General features: G+C 39.1%; 1 protein-coding gene across 1 annotated transcript; it reads right to left on the bottom strand.

Moving 5' to 3' along the window:
• Window positions 1-4,990: 4,990 nt before the first annotated feature.
• LOC146666156 (putative RNA-directed DNA polymerase from transposon BS) lies at window positions 4,991-6,565 on the bottom strand. Its single transcript, XM_085410969.1, has one exon. It carries the CDS (start codon window positions 6,563-6,565, stop codon window positions 4,991-4,993), a length of 1,575 nt encoding a protein of 524 aa, XP_085267095.1.
• Window positions 6,566-20,744: the final 14,179 nt, after the last annotated feature.

A 20,744-nucleotide genomic window follows, 5' to 3' on the forward strand; every position in this document is an offset into this window, starting at 1 on the left:
AGCTCACAGTCTTTATTGTAGCTCAAAGCTGGAGCATGTCAAATGGATAACTTTTAAACTGATTTTGACATCACTATATCCACTGCTGTCACAGAGAGTTTTGCAACTCACTAGCTCTCCAATGGTCCACTTGCAGTGAAGTACTTGAAGCATCCACCATCGGCTAAAGAACCTGGCGGGTCCAACATTGCGTGGAACTCAATGAGGCTAAATGGATAAATGGTGCCATTACAAAGTCATTAGCCTGGAAGTGGTGGTGACACGTGACAAGTTTCTTTTGCAGTTGCAGTCATAAAATGCTCCAGGGATCATTGATGTTACATTTCACGATTCAATTGATAATAGCTTTTAATTTGAAATTTCCCCCCTTTCCTGCCAAGATTTACTGTCACCAAGGGAAATTACTGACATGTTCAAGACGGCTCTTACATTTAATTATTCTCATTTTGTTTTGAAAATCTGGATTCCTGCTGTCTGCGGTGGAGTAACACTATAATATCAAACAATAACTGAACAACTCACACCTTTTGTCAGTGGTTACGTTCCAACAAAGTAAATATCAGCCAGTCTGGGATACATAAGCCACCTGATTTTCAGTGGTACTTACTGAAAGTGTGTAGTTGCATACTGTATTGCTGTCAAAGCTTAATCAAACACAAGAAAGCAAGCAAAGTGCTTGATGTGGATTTGTCGGTATGCATTATTCCATGTGTTGCTGCAATACTGCAGACAAAAGCTGTTTTGTGAATGCTGGTCATGAATACCACACAAAAAAGTACCACTGTTGCTTTGGGATTTACCTATGATGAAATATGTACTACTCTAGAGTGTTTGTGTGACTGGGTCATGGCAAGAGTGTTGGATAGATGCATATCTTGAGTTTCCCTACGTCCATAGGGTCAATGCTAGCAGAGCTGTTGGCCTACTGTAAAGAAAGAGGCAATGAAAGAAAATCAATCTTTTATTTGAAATCTGTGGTCAGAAGAAAATTGTGTCCAGCACAGTAACACAATATCTTGGAATCAAAATGCTTCTTAACAGACTTTATGTCAAAAGTAGTTTGATTGAAGACTCAAATTAAACCGAAATCCAAACAAAATTACACTGTGCAGCATTTTTCCATCTGCTTTCTTGTTTCGTTTTATTTGTTGACTTCAGATTTTCTCAGTAAATTACATGCAATTTAAGCATATTCGATAAATCCAGGCACTTTTGGTCTCAGACTATATAAATCCCACAAGAATAAATATAATCAGACTTTGAAGACAAACACAAACACAACATACTAATATAATTATTGGGTCACAGAAAATCAAAACCGTGGATACTCAGAGAGAAAAGTCCCCTTTTCTTGGTGTATTGAGATCAGTTTTGTTTTTGGAGAAAAAGCAGTTACCCAGTTAAGCTTTTTGATAAGATTGTTGGCAGAAACTAAACTTAAGTTATTGCCAAGTGCAGATCATAAAAGGATATCACTCAACATTCAATTCCTTCAACTCAGTCTGCTTTAACAGTCTGTAATTATGAAAGTTATGGAATCACTGACACATTCTTCAATAATGAGTGGTGAAAATAAAGAAAATTTACTTAAGGCTTTAAAAAATGTTGTAATTGCATCTTTGCCTTTGACTCACGTTTAAGCTTCATTATTTAGGTATGGAGATTGTGCCAATGTCTTTAAAGTTTGTTTAAGTAATCACACGTTTAGAAGAAAATCAGCAGAGGTGTGGACTCGAGTCACATGACTTGGACTCGAGTCAGACTCGAGTCATTAATTTTATGACTTTAGACTTGACTTGAAAAAATGTTCTAAGACTTGTGACTTGACTTGGACTTTTACACCAATGACTTGGGACTTGAATTGGACTTGAACCAGTTTACTTGAAAAGACTTGATATTTTACCCCAAATATAAAATTTAACATGCATATTATATAGAGATTGAAAATGTGACGTCATTCACGGGTAGAACCGCAAAGGATTCTGGGAACTCGTGGCAAGCGGTACTAGCGCACGCAGGCTTTCAATTAAAATCAGTTACACAGCGATAAAAAGAAACACAAAAATGTCAAGAAGCTGTTGTATTATTAACTGCAATAGCCGGTCGCATGACAGCCACGGGAAGCCGACGGGTAAAGAGATCGGTTGTTATCGGATTACGTCGTTGAAGAGAAATTGTTCGAGCCATGTTTCCGAAGTAACAAAGACGCGACGGATGGCCTGGATTGCAGCCATTCAAAGATCAAATATAACGTCCCAGAACACTCCAGCTCACAGGTTAGTCTGCTCCAAGCATTTACACGAAGGTCAGTGTTTTTTAGTAGTTAATACCTCATTTTCATAACATAATTGGTGATATAAGTTACAAGCAAGTCTGGCGCTGAACAGAAATTGTCGCGCTATGCTCCTTTGTTTATTGTGCATAAATAGTGAATTGTCCTGACACAATATTGCGTTTCGCTTCTGTTATTATGGTACATTGACAAAAACATATACTTTTATTCACAGGATAAAACAGGTTTTTTTGTATCACTAATTGCCCAGTACGATTACAGCATACAGTATTATTGTCACTGCTACATTTCTGTGATGCTACCAGAAATTATTTCCACTACTAATTAATTACCGTTGAGCTCAAAGGTCCTATTAATAAACGGTTAAGGAATGTGTATTTATGACGACGATTTGTGAGACTGGTAAACTTATGATATGTACGATGGTCTTTACTTTCTACACGGTGCATTTCAAGGTCCTGCACCCATCCGTCGGTAAACTGTACCTGGGCTTGTTGCAGTGACCTGAAGTTACTAAACTTCACGAGTGTATGCACTCACTCCAAGAACCGTATGATTATAAATATGCATATAAATATGCTAAGATGAGATAGCTGACTTCATCTAACTAGCAAATGTTGTCCAGGCTACGTTGGTGATACAGTTTTTTTTAATGTGTATGATATTTTTGTCATGCGATTTTAAAGCCGGTCCTACAACCGCATCCAAGAATAACATGCAGCTTATCTCAGAACTGTCGGTGAAAACTATTCTTGGAGCTAAGTTTAATTGAGCTGCATTTTAAAGAGGTGCAATTTCACAATTTGTGTATATTTTCTAAGTTCACTATTTTGTCATGTGTTGAGAAAAACACAGATTTTAAAATTACATGGTCTAATATTTACATTTAGCATAACTGCAACATTATTTTTTCGTTTTTTTTTTTTAAAGACTCGAAAGGACTTGAAATTCAAAGTTTCAGACTTGTGACTTGACTCGGACTTATACACCAGTGACTTGAGACTCGACTCTGACTTGCCTGACATTACTTGAGACTTGACTTGAGACTTGAGGATAAAGACTTGAGACTTACTTGAGACTTGCAAAACAATGACTTGGTCCCACCTCTGAAAATCAGCCCCCTCTATTGTTTCTAACTATTGGCTTCATTGGTTTCATTTCTTCCTTTTTTTCTCCACAACATTAGAAAGATAGTTTTCAAAATAATGGAAAAATATATAATATGTTAATATATTTGATATATTTATCATTTATTATACAACTAAATCTCAAAAAATGTGAATATTGTGGAAAAGTACATTTATTTTCTGGATTTAATTAAAAAAGGTAAACTTTCATTTCACTTTACCTCATTAAACTAAAAAAAACTGTTTCTCTATTACAATATTTCCTAAGATCAATCAAAATCATGTATAATAGGGATATGTCCACCTTATCAGAAGGATGTTTATTTATACACTCATTACTTGGCTGGGGCTACATTACAGCAAATTACTGCCTGAGTGCAGCCTGGCATGGAAATGATCAGCTTGTGGCACTACAGAGGTGTTACTGAGACCCAGGTTGCTTCAATAATGGTCTTCAGCTCGTCTGGAATTTGGGGTCAAGTCTTTCTCACCTTTTTCCTGGCGAATACCCCACAGACTCTCTGAGGCTCACATCAGATGAGTTGGCTGGCCAGTCAAGCACAACAATATCGTGGTCAGCAAACCATTTGGTCGTACTTTTGGCACTGTGGGCAGGTGCTAAGTCCTGCTGGAAAACAAAATTGGCATCTCTATAAAGCATTACAGCAGATGGAAGCATAAACTGCTCTGAATCTTCTTGTAGACAACTGTATTGACTTTGGATTTGACAAAACACAGTGGACTGACCACCACCAACTTCAGCAGATGACCTGGCACTCCAATTCCTTGCAGACTGCAAAAGCTTCATGCTGGACTTCAAACACCTTGGATCGAGTGCCTGTACAGACTGCAGTAGCCTGATTTCCAAAGTAAATGAAAAGTTTTCTTTCATCCGAAACAATTTTCTTATCCCAGGTAAGACACTTCTGATATTGTCTCAGTCCCAGGAGACAGCTGATCTTGGAAGTGCAACAATTGGGAATGCAACAGTTGTAGGCACCTTCCTGAAGATTTCTTTGAATCGTGGCTTTTCAAATGGAAAGGTCGAATCTCCAGCAACACTTGAAGTATAAATAAATCCTGATAATCTATCCAGTTATAATGGAAATAAAAGATAGTTTAATAGATGGGGCGATCGTGGCTCAAGAGTTGGGAGTTCGCCTTGTAATCGAAAGGTTGCCAGTTCGAGCCCCGGCTTGGACAGTCTCGGTTGTTGTGTTCTTGGGCAAGACACTTCACCCGTTGCCAACTGGTGGTGGTCAGAGGGCCCGGTGGCGCCAGAGTCCGGCAGCCTCGTCTCTGTCAGTGCGCCCCAGAGTGGCTGTGGCTACAATGTAGCTTGGCATCACCAGTGTGTGACTGTGTGTGTGAATGTAAGTAAGTAAGTAAGTAAAATTTATTTATATAGCACTTTTTTAAGACAAAACGCTGTTACAAAGTGCTTCACAAGAAAACATGTCAAACAAACAATATAGCAACATAAAGAAAGTATAAAAGCATATCATCAAAAAAAAAAAAAAAAAAAAGCAATAGTACAATATAAATATAAAATAAAACAACATGTTACGCATTAACATTTCCCAAATGCCTGTCTAAACAGATGAGTTTTAAGCTGTTTTTTGAAAGAAGCCATCGTGTCGATGGTGCGTAGTGGGGGGGGTAAACCATTCCACAGTATAGGAGCCAGGGTTTGAAATGCGTGATCCCCCTTTGTTTTCAGACGAGTCCGTGGGATAGATAGACGACCGCTATCAGTGGATCTAAGAGTTCGCTTTGGAGAATAGGGCTGGAGAAGCTCCGAGATATAGATGGGGGCCCCACCTTGTAGAGACATAAACGTAAAGGTGAGGATTTTGAACTTATATCTATACTCAACCGGAAGCCAATGCAGGGATTTTAGTATAGGAGTGATATGGGAAAATTTATTGCTATGGGTCAAAAGCCTTGCTGCAGCATTCTGAACCGCTTGGAGCCGATTTAGTGAGGCCTTAGATACGCAGGAAAAGAGTGCATTACAATAATCCAGCCGGGAGGAGATAAAGGCGTGGACAAGCATCTCCAGTTCGGTTGTGGAGACAATAGTCCTGAGTTTGGCAATATTTCTTAAGTGAAAAAAGCAAGAGCGGGTCACGGATTTAAGATGGACATCAAAGGACAAAGATTGGTCGAAAATTATCCCAAGATTCCGGGCAGTGGCTTTTATCGACGATGAAAAAGCACCCAGATGTTGACTAATCTGTGGCTTGATATTCTCCGGGGCTAGGATTAAGCACTCGGTCTTGTCTGCGTTCAACTGCAGAAAATTGTTTGTCATCCAAAGATTGATTTCCTTAAGACAGTCCATAAGAGTGGATAGCTTGTCTAATTCCCAGGATTTAAAAGAAATGTATAGTTGGATGTCGTCCGCATATAAATGATAGGAAATATTTTTGAAACCGCTAATGATCCGGCCTAAGGGAAGAATATATAGTGAAAATAATAGGGGGCTTAGAACCGAACCTTGTGGAACTCCACATAGAAGCTTAGCCACGTCTGATTGGAAGTTTCCCACTGAAACTAAAAGCGTCCTATCTTCCAGAAATGAGGTGAACCACTTTAGAACAGATCCTGATATCCCTACCGTGCAGTTTAAGCGATCGATTAAGATCTGATGGTCAACGGTATCAAAAGCTGAGCTAAGGTCCAGAAGAACCAGGACTGAGCAATCACCCCTGTCTGCAGCCATCAAGAGGTCATTTGTGACTTTCAGCAGAGCTGTTTCTGTAGAGTGTAATTTTCTGAAACCCGATTGAAATTTATCAAGAATGTTATGCTTCTCCAGCGCTTTCTTTACTTGTAGCCAAACAACTTTTTCTAGGATTTTTGAGATAAAAGGAAGTTTTGAAATGGGCCTGTAGCTTGACTGAAGTGTTGGATCCAGGTTAGGCTTTTTCAGCAGAGGTTGAATAACCCCCTGTTTAAAGCACCTGGGGACAGAGCCAGATAGCAATGAATGGTTTATCAGCGTGACCACAGAGGGCCCGATGGTCTCAAAAACTTTACAGAATAAACGAGTAGGTAAGACATCAGCTAAACTCGTTGAAGGATTCAATTGAGTCAGTGTTTCCAATAAATCCTCTAAAGAAACTGGGAGGAAAGATTCCATAATTATGGGGTGTGGACGATCATGGTTGGTGGGGTTTCCTGAGGGAGTTATGTTATGTCTTAGGCAACTAATCTTATCTTGGAAAAATTTTAAAAATTCACTGCAGTCCTTATCTGAAGAGACGGGTGTACATGGCGTTGGGGGGGAGACAAAGCTACTCACTGTATCAAAGACAATTTTCGGGTTTCTTTTTCCTACTGCAAGTAGTTGAGAGAAGTAGGTGGCTCTTGAATCTGACACCATGTCATTAAAGGTAGATAATAGTTCTTTTAAGTGAAGCTTGTGAACCTCGAGTTTTGTGATTTTCCACAGGCGCTCGGTTTTACGGCATATTCGCCTAAAGCTGCGGATAGCTTCTGTAAACCAGGGCGGGCGTTTGACAGTACTGCCTTTCCTGATTTTAAGAGGAGCCACTTTATCTAGAATTTTTTGACATTGTGAATTGAAGGAGGTCATCTGCTGATCTATATCGTCTGTTTCAGATAAATTGTTAACAAACAATTCCCTAAATTCTTCTACCGCTGAGTCGCTGATTAATCGTGAACGCTTCTCATAAACAGAGGGTAGAGTGTCATAAGTAGAAGAGAGATCAAATAAAAGGTATTTATGATCACTAATAAAAATGTCTCTGCAATGAACTGGGCCGATATCCAGACCCAGTGATAATATCAGGTCCAGGGTGTGGCCACCACTGTGTGTTGGCCCAGTCACATGTTGGACAAGGTTAAAAGAGTCTAAGAGAGTAAGAAAATCCGAAGCGGCGTGACATGAACTGTCGTCAACATGAAGATTGAAATCCCCCAGCAGAAGAATTTTTTCCAGCTTAATGGTGGAGGATAGAAAATCCCCAAACTCCACTAAGAAACTCCTAGCTAGTCCTGGTGGCCTATAGATTAAAATCACATAGAAGGGATGAGTCCTATTGATCTTCATCATCTGGATTTCAAAGGAGTTAAAGGAGGGGGTCTTTACCAGCCGACAAAAAAAGGAGTTTCTAGAAATAACTGCCAACCCACCACCACGTCCTGAGAGACGCGGTGTGGTTAAGCACTTACAGTCTGCTGGACACAGTTCTTTGAAATGGACAAATTCCATATTCCGCTGCCAAGTTTCAGTTAGGAACATAAAGTCCAGGTTATTCCTAATGAAAAGGTCGTTGAGAACAAATGCCTTATTTGAGATCGAGCGGCAGTTTAATAGAGCCATGTTAATCGGCGGTGCTGGAGTGTCACTGTTTACACCCTGAGGGGCTTGGTGTAGGTTCGCACTGCATACTCCTCGGGGTTTTTTACCGTTTAGTATAATCCGTGGGACAATAGGACGGTCACTCACATGGTCTGGAAAAACTGTTTTCAGACACGGCGTCCTGATGAAGCCCATGCGAGGAGACTGTGCATTAAGCTGGAGGTCCGCCTTAGCAAAAACATCCACTGTTGAGAACTCCAAGCAGGCCGTTAAATCAGCGGTACTCTTATATTTCCGTAGTCTCACTTGGATGCCCGCTCTCCTTCCTCGTCTTCTCTGACGGTGATTTGTCCGGGAACGGCGGCTCCGGTTTTTCCCTGGCCCAGGCAAGCAAGGGACGTAATGGGCAACAGCTGATCGCCCGGAAGGTGGAGAGAAGCCTCGAAAATATTTCCAGGTTTCATCCATAGATTTCATAGTTGATTTAATCCGAAGTAGAGTGTGGCGATCGTAAACATAGGTAGCTGTAATCTTATCCACAGACAGCAGCAAAATGGGTAATGCAACATAAAACAGAAGAAGAACACAGAGTCTGACAGCGGCGTGTGGATGACTGAATGTGTAAAGCGCTTTGGGGTCCTTAGGGACTAGTAAAGCGCTATACAAATACAAACCATTACCATTTAGATTTACATTGCAGACAGAACTGTGATGTACTGCAGATGTCATTTAAAAAAAGTCTTTCACATCTGTAGTATAACCTGCGGTGCCTTTGTGGTACTGAACATTGTACATGCAGAGTTACATAAAATGATAAAAAATATTTCTGTAATGATCGTAACGTAATTATATCTCTTCCCTAAATCCTCCTAGGTTAGTCTGTCTGGATGAAACTTACTTATTTAAACTGCCTAGAATAACAGGATTATAACCATCTATATAGCTTTTGGAAATTATGTTTATGATATTCAAATCCTTTCTATTTCTGCATATCAAGTGTAGTAACTGATCTGAAAACAAACTGTGACAGCACGTGTAGGCGCTGAAATTACATGCATGTAACGTGTATGTTGTTGCTGTCTGTAAATACATTTTGCTAGACAAATTTTGATTCCAGTGGCACTTTGGGGTAACTGGAATGTGTTTTAATGCATATCTCTAAGTGTTAGTCAAACAGTGATTCTAATAGTGCCTGTCATTGATTACTTTGTCTTATGCAACCAATATTTAGCTTAAAATTAAGGAGACATATACTTAGTTATTATTCTTTTGTTTGGTGTTTGTGAACAGTCATTTTTGTCATCTGACTAAATACAGTAAGAATGAAGATAAAAAAGAATAAAATGATAAACTAACATAGATATCGGTCTTTTAATACATGAGGCAAGCCAACAAGCACAGTAGGCCTGGCAGAAAGTGCCCATAGGGCACGTTTTTACAAGTAATAATAATGTTATCAGTTATCATTAGGATTAAGCGTTATTATAATACTTAAGAAAAGGCAAGTGTGCTCAATTCAACAAAACCCGATGACCTCTCAAACATTTTGAAATTGATGAACTACATCATCAGCACTTGTACATGATACTATTGATGTGTAATGTTCACCTGTTTGACTGGACTTATTGATATTGAAACAGGTTTTAATCAGGTTGGCACAGTTGCTGTTCTTAGTGGCACTGCAGCATGTGACAATTAAAAGCTACGCTTTGGCTATTAGCAGCGGGTCATGGTCGAAGTAGCCATTCATTCTACCTGAGTCCTTGAATCTCTCCCTTCCTAATTATCTCCCTCCATCTATTTTCTTACCACGTTAATTTCACCTTCTCCACAGCTGCTGGTAGCAGCAGAAGCCTCTTGTGACTGTGAGGCCAGGTTACTAGTTGTTCCTGGTGTTACTGGTGCAGCAGCCCCAACAACTAACATGCTGGTTAATTTGACACATTCTGCTGCATCTATTTTTACTTTCTTTTCATTGTTTTCTCTCAGCTTTCCAGCTCCACATTCTCGCCACTTCTTCCATACGAAACTTTTTTACAAGGTGCGAAGCTAGGGTAGGGGCTGGTCGTGTTAAGAGATTTGATTGGGCAATCCGCTGTCAATCCATCAGCCCAAAAGTGCGTACCGGGTGTGCCAGATTACCAGTCCTGCCCTGATGTTCACTAATTGGGAAATGGTCTGGTACCTCTATAGCACCTTTCCAGTCTAAATAAACACTCTAAGTGCTTTTATCTACAAGACACATTCCCACAATGCAGTGCTTTTTGCATCTGCCACACACTAATGCTTCAGTGGATGCATCAGGAGCAATACAGGGTTACGCATTTTGCCCAAGGACACCTAGACATGTGCACCGGAGGAGCCGAACCACCAACCTTCCAATCTCTACACAACATGTCCTGCATCCTAAACTACTAATTCTACTGCAAAAAACAAATAAACAAACTACAGTCTAGAAAAAAAACAAATAGGATTTAATTTGGAATCAGTCCATTGCGAAAAACTTTCTTGGATATACACGTTTAATCTCTCTTAATAATATCCTTAAAAGCAACATGCTTCCATGCACCACTACTCAACGTTCAATTATTTGTCAGCATGAGTTCCTCATTGTCGAAGTTTACCAAAGTTTGTACAATGCAGCATTATGGGTGTGAAGGATATCACTGTCAGTTAAAAATATACTTTGCAGATTCGACTCCATTAGCCACATAACTACAGTAATTGGGTCATATTCAACAGCAACCCAGGCACAAAACCCTTACAGGTGCTAAATTTATCAGGGCTGTAATGATTTCACATCTACCTCCTTGTTGGAAGCCATGGGTTGAATCTTCCTCCTAGCTGCCCAGAAGACTATTACTGCATGCTAGATTGACAACTTACTAATGGCTGATCTCTATGGCTTAGGCCACAGAAATGTTTCTACCCTGGTGTTAGTACACGCTGTTGCGGAAGCCTGTCACACTGTACCCAGACCTCTCCCTGCCAGTGCTATGAAGGAGAAGACAGATGTCCAAATAGCCAGCAGGTCCATCAGTCATGAGTTTGTGGGGTTTTTTCTCGCAAGGCCCAGAAAAGGGGGGTCAAATTGGAGAAACACAGATGAATGAAGATGACACCATTCGAGCCTTACTGCTACTATAATGAAAAACATACTCGTTTTTTGTGAAGCTTCTAGATAATAAGACAGCCAGATGGATTCACACACAAAAGCAACAACTTTTAATAGTTTTACTTACATGAAAACTGATGTAAAAATCTGTATAAGAGTGCTTATTTGTTAATTGAACAGCACTTTAACTTCACCCAAACACAACAATTAAATCTATTTATTAACTGCAAAAGAAAGAAAATACCAAGAAACATAAGTACAGATTGGTGACTTTAGTAGGGTGTAGCCCAGCCTTGTATTGTACAAACTGGACATAAAGAATTGATTAATGGCCAATTAAAATGAAAGAAAAAAGAGGAGCTAACGTAGCACTAAAGCCTTGTGTTTAAATGTAAAGCCTGGCAAATGCCGCGCTAAATACATTCTGTTACAGAAGCAGGGACACATATGTGTTGTGTTGTACTTTATAGCTATATGCAAACATGATATGGAACTGATGGCACTTCAGCGTTAGACATCCTTCTGTGGCATGAGGCATCACCAACACAGACGCGTGGTATTTCATTTCAGTTTGTCCTTGTGATCCATACAATTAGAAAAATGTTTCACAGAGATCCAAACTAATTGACATTAAGCTTCACTCTAAATGGCAGTGTATTGCTTCAAATCAACATTGGTGACGCATCAGTTGAGCGTGTGTGGTGTAGAAGGCTGCAGAACTTTAAACAATTTGCTTCTAGACTGATTACCTTTCACAGGAAGGTAGATGTGTGAACTAAAAGCTACTGTAATAAGGTTTTTTTTTTCCTACGCAGTGTTTAATGTTAAATTGCAAATCAAAGAAAAATATATTTTCATCCAAAGTAACATCTATTTAAAACCTGCTGTGACAATTCGAAGAAAGTTTTAACTTCGTTCCAAAGACCTTGAATGAGGCATAAAATATAGTAAGAGTGCTGTTACAGGTTAGCTCACCACATGTGGCAATGTTGCAACCCGTATGTGGGTGGCTGCTCAGCATGCACTTACCATACATCTAATTGCCCATCTGGCACAAAAGCAAAGGACTGAGCACAGTGTGGGTGCTCGCCACCTTAGGGTGTTGCAGATAATTAAATGAAAATTTTAAGGGCTTCTTTGAAGATGAAGATGTATTTTTGAATGTCTGTCAGAATTTTAACAGTTAAAATAAAGTACATGGCTGCTCAGTTTTCATGTCACCTTAAAGTTATCGCTTGGTCGTGCCATCGCTAATTCCAGTCAGTTTCCACAGTACGTGGTTTCTGTCACTAATTAGCAAAGGAAAAGGGTAAAAATGGTATTCATTTTACCAGCTCAGCAGAGTGGCTAGCACACGGAAGATTGCATTTAGATCAAAAGGGAGTGATTTTATGGGATTAGTAGGATGAGACAAGTTCACTAAATTGTTCATTTGAATTCACTGAATTTCCCCTGATGTGCAGCAACAGCAAGAATTATGTAAACAAAATGAATTTTGTATGATAGAAAATTACTGCTGTAAAAATTTTTGTTAACGTTTTAATCAAGATGAGCAGGAATAGAAGTAATAGTTGTCAGCAGACATCTAACACTGTTATAACGCCGCAATAGCACTAGATAGTCTCAAATGTAATTTAATGCATTTCAGATGTAATTTTCACGTGACCATAATCTTCAGATAATGTTTTACATGTCTGAATGTTTGATGTTTTGCATATAAAAACAGGCACTAAAAAGTTTATCACTGGGAAACTTCAGTACAAATGGAGTCCAATTTAAAAAATCCAACTCTTTCAAATTGCTGACTATAGGGAGTTCTCTGCTCTTATTGCTCTTGGCAAACCATGCAATTAAAAAAAAAGTAAAGAAAAGAAAAAAAGAAAAACTGGGCTTCGTTTGTTTCTCACGCCAGACAGAAAGGAAGAATAAACATATGCAACAGAATTCCAATTGAAAAGAAAACAAAGCTGCCTTGAGAGCAGTTGTTCACTCTAAATAATAAAACAGTGATTAGGATGTGACCAGAGGCTGTCTAAAGGGCTCAGTAGCATGCTGTGGACTGGTCTGAAGCTCTCTGTTCTCAAAATATGCGTTATTCTAGCCAGCAGTGACGGAATCTCACGCCTCCCACTTTTCCATTTTCCACTTGACAGCAACTCTTACTGTCCTTAGCATTCTCTTCCCCCACTCTAACTCTATATCTGCAGTATGTATCTGTGTGTGTGTGTGTGTGTGTGTGTGTGTGTGTGTGTGTGTGTGTGTGTGTGTGTGTGTGTGTGGTTTTTTTGTCTCCTTTTTCAGATTGGATTTTGCTTCTCTGCCCTTTTTACCTGTTTACTCGTTCATCATTTATGTTTTCAACGTAGCACGGTGAAAACATCCTCAGATTTGAACTCTTCTTGAAGCGTATTGCTCTTTAGTCTCCTTATTCTTTAAAGTCTAGTGTTTTATTTTTCTCACAGAGTGCTCCATTGTGAAATTACCAGTGTTACTAATGAAGTGCTAATTTAAGCTGTGATGATATTTTAATCACCCAGTGCACAAGGATGCTTGTAGATGTCTGGTCCTTGTGGACTTTAACACATCACAGAAGCTTTGGCCTTAAGTTTAGAACATTTTTGATTAATGTGCAACTAAGAAAAAAACTGCATACGCAAATCCCTGTATCTATGTACTTGTGCTTAGTCCCAGATTCACAAAACACTGTGCACACCTGTTTCTCATTACAAATCACAGCATGGAAGCAATCAAGAGATCTGCGTTCGAGATGAAAATTTGAGAACAAATGTGGACAGTGAAGGAGAACTGCAGTACATTACTGAATGTGAGAGAGTAAATGAATCAGGAGGGGGGGAAAACATATATTGTGGAAGATTGAATTTGTGGATCTCGGATAAAAGAGTTATAGAAGGTCAGCGAGACTGCTTGCTCAAAGTTGTGTGCTGTTAAAAAGAAAGAAAAACAGTGGCTGAAGCATGCACAGAGCCAGGCCTAAAGGGATTGGGGAAGGTGTCAGAACTCCTTCCATTTGACTGAAGCATTGCCTTCATTCTGGGTCAAATGGCTGTCAGTTCCATTATGCCTGAAAGAAGAGCGACAAAAAAAATGCCCACATGCAGGTGTAGTTGGTTCAGTGCCAGATTGATTAGATTTTCCAATTTAATAAATAGACAAATTCGCATGGCGTTCCCATGAAAGACAAATGAAACGTTTTGGCACTTTCTTTTGTTTTGTTCTCGTTTCTGCATTTATAAGTCATCATGTAGACCTTTATGGTTTTACCTCATACTTCCACCAAGAGGGGATTGCAACGATAAGGTTGCCAGTCTGATTCACAGACAAGTCACAAAAATATATTTGGGCAGAAAAGAAAAACAATCAGTGCTTTTTTTCTGCCTTATTCTCCTTGCTCCAGTGGCAAACAGACTTGGGTGTTCTACTAGGCAGCTTAGCGCTCCCATCTCTGTGATGTGCAGCGTGGCTATGTGTGAAAAGGGCCCTCCTGAAAAATGAAGCATTGCTCTGCATTTAATTTAATTGTCCTGGCTTTGTGGTTTATATTCACGATGCTTAATAATGCTGTGCGAATGTGCAAATAGTGTGTCTGAAGCAGACGTCTGAAGGAGAAAAAGTTCACACCAGATAGCAAACAACATGTCATAAATATTGACATCTCACTGTGACAGCTGCAAACTACTAAGTTCCTGTCTGTATCCCCTCAGTAAACACTGACGAACACATAGACGCAGACAAAAATACACACTCACAGACACACAAACACCCTTTTGTGTCAACAGAAGATTCAGAGTTGTGTTGAAAAGCTTGTACAGTAGTAAGAGCGACACTGTCTTCTAGGGAAAATACTGCCACAAAGCGATGCTGGATTTGCTCTCCGGGACCTGTTTGAGCAGCCTGGTATTCCTGGAGCTCACTGTGCCAAGCATCTGGAGAAAAAATAGTGCAGAATACAAACAGAATGGGTTTTGCATCATGATGAGAGTCTTGTGACAATATTAAAATAGCATGGGAGAAAAGTCAACTCCAAAGTCTGTAGTGACAAAAAAAAAAAAAAAGACTTTTCTACGATGTGTGTTTGCTGTGGGAAAATTCCTAAATACAGTACATTTGGATTCTGTTCACAGACACGTTAATGCTCTTGTTACTTGACAATTTTTCACCCAGTCCTCGTCTGATATGATTTACTTACTCAATAACATCTGCTGCTTCATGATTTCACTATTCGTGTTAGTAAGGGTCTGTAGCATAAAGACTAAGGCAACATCTTAAATGTGACTGATGTCTGGATGAAAGCGCAATCTCATAAACAGCTGGGATGGGCTTGAAGTTATTGAGCACTGTCAGTAAGGCTGAGAGTTGCCAAATCACTTCATCCCATGTGCCAGTCTTCCTCCAGCTCTAATGTAATTAGTGTGCATCTCCTCTGCCTTCTCTGGCCTTTGTTGTTTGATAAATGTAATTAGATAAAATGAGCACGAGTAAGCTAAGACCCCAATAGTCTGAAAAATGTGGCATGAAAGTCATTGTCATTAACAAAGTGGTTCAAAACATTTCTCTTTGAAGTAAGGTTAGAGCTGCATGTGCATGCAAATTTTCCAAAGTTGTTCCAAAAATTTTCCAAAAGATGTAATTCCACATTCCTTTTTATGTACAATACAGTTAAAGTACTTTGTTTACTTTGATTTTTCTTAAAAATGTATTATCATCATCAGAGTCACAATAATTAGGGCTGTACAAAAATCTTGAACCACCTTTAATTTCCCCATATTTTGCTTCCAAGAAGATGCTGTTCTTCAAGTGATGAGCAATAATTCTCCAGGCTCTCTGAAGGTTTTTCAATAATTTTCTTTTGTATCTTTAGGCACTTTCTTACTCGCAGCATGTTTCAAAAACACATCATTTGTTCAGATTTCTTTTCTTGAGTCTATGAAAAAAGCCAAAGTTAACATAGATAAAGTCTGACGGGCATTAAATAGTATTTTGCACCAACAAGATGATTCCTAAAAACCTGGGACAGCTTAGCATGTTGTGCAGAGTATCTTTAAAAAAAGGTGGAGGACAAAAAAAGTCATGTCCTCATGTGTCAGGTGTTCCACAGGACCTGAGAGAAGCATCTGGCGTGTAGTTGATCCATCTACTGTTTGCCAAAGCCTCATCAAAATGGCCTCAGTGGAAGTGTGGCTGTCAAAAAGCCATTCTTAAGCAAGGGAGAGAAAAGGCTGAAAAATGCCAAATTACACAAGATCTTATAGAGTGATAAATCCAAATCTGACATTTTTGGTTCAAATCGTCTGAGGCTCGGTAATGATTTGGGATTTCATTTCAGGATATTGAACCATGAATCCAAATGCAAAGTTTGTGTTTGAAATGGTATGTATGGAGGCGATTAGAAGAGTGATTTAATAGTAAGTGTCTACAGACAGCTGTAACACACAGATGGGGCTGCATTTCAGCCAGTGGTGCTGGGGATCTTGTCAAAATTGATGGAATTCTGAACACAGAAAAGTACGATCAGATGTTTATTCACCGTGCAATAACAAGCATGGATTGACAACAGCTTCATTTGACAGCATGACCATGATCCCAAACACACTGCCAATGCAGTAAAAGCATATCTGGAGAGAAAAACACACAAAGAAATAGTGTTTTAATAGCATACTGCACCTATTTCCCATTTTCCTAATACTAGGTAGCTCGAAACATTTGCACAGCAGTGTAGAAAAACACAATCTGACTAACCTAAATAACACAGAGATAGTTGTACTTCATGTAATGAGTAGACCTGGAACGTTCCTCTGTAGAGAAAAAAACATATTTTTGTTCATCAATATGTCTGAGAGAGTTTTTTTTAAACAGCTTTCCTCTAGTCAGACCACAGCTTCTAAATCAGGTTAAAGTCAGGGCTTTGACTTGACCTATCCAAAACATAAACTGTTTCACAACTATTCTTTTGTTCATTTACTCAATGCTTTGGGTCATTTTCTTGTTGCATCAGACGTCCTCTCCTAAGCTTTAGCTTAGGGACTGTTGAACTGAAATTCTTCTTTAAGTCTCATAATGCAGTTTGTTTTGTTGTTTTTTAATTCATTGTTTGGTCAGTCATAACAAGACACCCAGGAACTGAGACAGAAAAGCAACCAACAATAACACTCTCTCCACCATGGTCATGACTCAATTTGGACGAGGTTTTGTTGTTGGTCTGCAGAGGCTTTTTTTCCCCCTTCAAAAGCAGTTTAGTACACGCCAGAGGATTGTGAATTTGTGTAATTTTCTCTTAATGGATGAATAAAAAAAGACTCAAGCAAATTGTAGGCATCTCTTGCTGTTTCACTTTATTTTGTTCAGCATTTCATGTTGAGTTGTTTGTGTGATCTCGCAGGATCAACAGTCCTGAATTTCCTCCACTTGTAAATAATACCTTACTGTGGATTGGTGAACACCAAAGTTTTTGTAAATGTTTTGGTAGACCTTGCCAGCTTTTTACATTTCGGCTTCTTTAAGGGCCTTCAAAGTTGTGATTGGGGGATGGTTGAGAACAGCCTCTAATTCTAGAGAAATATAGACCTCCCCAGTAACCACACTTTCTTTGCCTTTATTTTCAAGGAAACATGCACTTTGGGAAAATAAATGGAAAACCATGAGGGTAGGTAATATATATTTTGACTTTAAGCTTCTGCCAAAAAAAGTGTGTTAGTCCCCCCCTGAATGACACTTTTATTATGTGCATGCGCCAAATCCAGCAGCGATATAGTACATTCAAAGCTGTTCCTGAGGATTAATTTGACTGGGTGGATAAACCTGACTGTGCAGTTACATAGATAGCCAGCAGTGAAGTTGGAGGGTAAACAGTGTGTGAGGGACGAACTCAAAATGATCCCAACAGAAGATAGTAAATTAATATCCAATCGGAAATAACGCTATGCAGGATTAAGCTAGTAAAAGGTTTTATCCTTTAGACTAATGCAAGCAGCACCACACAATTAGCATCTGTGTTATCTCTGTATTAATACCATTTATTTTATTTTCATTTCACATATGTTATAAATATTTAATGTGTTCATTTAGCTGTGTTCCTACTGGGACTGGCAAAATCCTAGGAACATGCAGTAAAAGCATTATTCCCAATACCACTAGCAAGACTTGTGAAACAATGCAATTAGATTCAAACAACCCTATAAAGAAAAATAAATAAATTTCTATATTTTTTTCCTCAATTTTATCCAAACTGTATGATTGTTGTTGGTCGGCTCTTCACCTTCACTTTAAAGAAACTAGAGTGTTAGCTATGTTTGAGTGTCTATAATCTAGGACAGTGGTTCTTAACCTGGGCTCGATCGAACCCTAGGGGTTCGGTGAGTCGGTCTCAGGGGTTCAGCAGAGCCTCCACCGTGACATGCACGGCTCATTTTGTGCACCAATAAAAAACATATATATGTCTTGAATTTGAAATAAATCATATTTTATTTTTCACTAAAGAGGGGTTCAGTGAATGCGCATATGAAACTCGTGGGGTTCAGTACCTCCAACAAGGTTAAGAACCACTGATCTAGGATATGTGGGCACAGCTGTAATAAAGCTACCAGGTCTGGTAAAATATTGGAACTTGCATTAAATTATGCTGCGGTGAAATCAAAATTGATCACCCTTTAGTTTTAAATGTTTGTGTGTTTATTTCCTACTAGTACTTGAAGAAAATACCTTTTTTCTGTGACTTTCCTCTGGGCACTGCACACAGTTTATATCCATAACAAGTATAAATTACTGCAGGGACTAGAAACTGTTAGGCCTCCCCGAATTATTTTCTTTTTGCATTTTTGAAAAGACAGAATTGCAAGACATGTTTTCAAAAGTCCTTCAGCATTACCAAAGGCGATATTCAAGATTACCGACCAAATAACTATTAAAAACCTGAGAATCGAATTGCTGAAAGACCCTCATCTTATCAGAGACCCCCTCTACGGTTCAGATCCACTATCTTCCTTTCTCTCCTCTACCCGTGCGAGAGGTTTACTTGGATTACCTCCTCCCAGGAATACACGTGACTGCCCCATGATGATCTTCATCAACTATCACCAGCAATATATAACCCTGATTCTCAGATTATTAAACTATTCAGTGTGGCAGTGTAATTAAAACTTCTTGGTTTGAGCCCTTGCCTGCTAGCCTGTCAACTCATGCTCTGTGCTTACATGATCTATCCTACATTGTTGCAGCTTCTGTCCTGGTGTGCCTGTCTGCCTTGTTCCTGGAGAAAACGGCCTGACCCATTCCTGCTCACAAAGAAATACTCACCCAAGTTCAAACCTGTGGATTTGGAGAGACCTTACCTGCGTGTGAGCCTGTGGAGAAAAAGAGAGTCCCTGCAAATATACAGTGCTGTAAAACAAAGTATTTCCCCCCTTTCTGATTTTTTTTTTCTCCAACAGACCACGATGAGAGTCATCATTAACAAATGGAGAAAACTTGGAAGAATAAAGAACTTTCCCAGGAGTTGCTGGCTTTTGAAAAGTTACTCCATGAGCGCATTAACAGCTCGTCCAGGAGGTCACCAAAGCACCCATCCACAGTACGACAGGCCTAAATTAGCTTACAGTTAAGATCAGAAGAAAGAGAAAAAAAAAACACAAAAAAACACATCCATGGGAGAGTTTGAAAGGGAAAAAGAATGCAAACGCTTGCTCAACATCATCCTGATGATAAAATATTCTGTGGACTGATGAGACAAAAGTTTTGGAAGGCTTAACTCACCATTACATCTAGCATGAAACTAGCACAACATTTGATTAAAAAAAAAAAAGCAACACTGGTTGTGTGATGGCCTAGGGCTTCATTGTTCCTTCAGGACCTGGACAATTTGCTGTAACTGATGGAACCATGAAGGATCCAGAAGGAGAATGTCTGGCCATCAATTTAAACCCTTAAGCTCAAGTGCACTTGCATTATGCAGCAGGATAATGATCCAACACACCTCTGAATGGAAAAAAATGAAATAAAACGGCCCAGTCAAAGTCCAGACTTAAATCTGATTGAGATGTTTTGTTATGACCTTTAAACAGGCCGTTCATGCTTGACAACTCTCCAATGTGGCTGGATTCAAACAATTCTGCAAAGAAGAGTGGGCCAAAATTCCTCCCCAGCGATGTGAAAGACTCATTGCCAGTTATTGGAAATGCTTGACTGCAGTTCCTGCTGCCGAGGGTACACAACAACCAGCTATCAGGTTTAAGGGACAATAACTTTTACACACGGGTTCAGGTAGGTTTGGATAGGCTTTAATAAGTGAAATTGTTATTTTAAAAATATATTTAGCATTTATTCAGGTTATCTTTGTTGGATATTTATTTATTTATTTATTTTGTTGATTTGAAACATTTAAGCATGAGTAATAAAAAACAACAACTGAGAAATAAGAAATCCTAAAGCAGTAAACACTTTTTCATAGCTTTACCCGTGGAAGACAAAGAAGTCTCACCTGCAATTCCGTCTGTGAAAGTAATAACAAACTAACTAAACGCCTTGAAAACCCCACTTTTCAACTTCAGTAACATTCTGCATTTTTACGATTGTGCATTTAAGGAGGTAAACAAAGTCTTTAAACGTTTTCCAGAGTGTCCTGTCATTGAGTCTGTTGCATTGACCCTGACGCATATTTTACTTCTCCACAAATATTGGATGCAACAAGAGTAATGGATAATTCTGTCTTCTTAAGACTTGCGTGATATGAATTTACATATAATACATTTTATTACTTGAAGAAAGGAAGAAACCCTTGTATTGAATGCAGTTTCTGGCTTGAGCTTTTAATTTGCATGTCAGTCCTCTTCAATCTTATGCATAGATTGCTCTGATATTTCATTGTTA

This window comes from Rhamphochromis longiceps, linkage group LG7, assembly GCF_057381845.1.
Source record: "Rhamphochromis longiceps isolate RC_006_pf linkage group LG7, R_longiceps_female_GT1.1, whole genome shotgun sequence".
NCBI classification, from domain to species: domain Eukaryota; kingdom Metazoa; phylum Chordata; class Actinopteri; order Cichliformes; family Cichlidae; genus Rhamphochromis; species Rhamphochromis longiceps.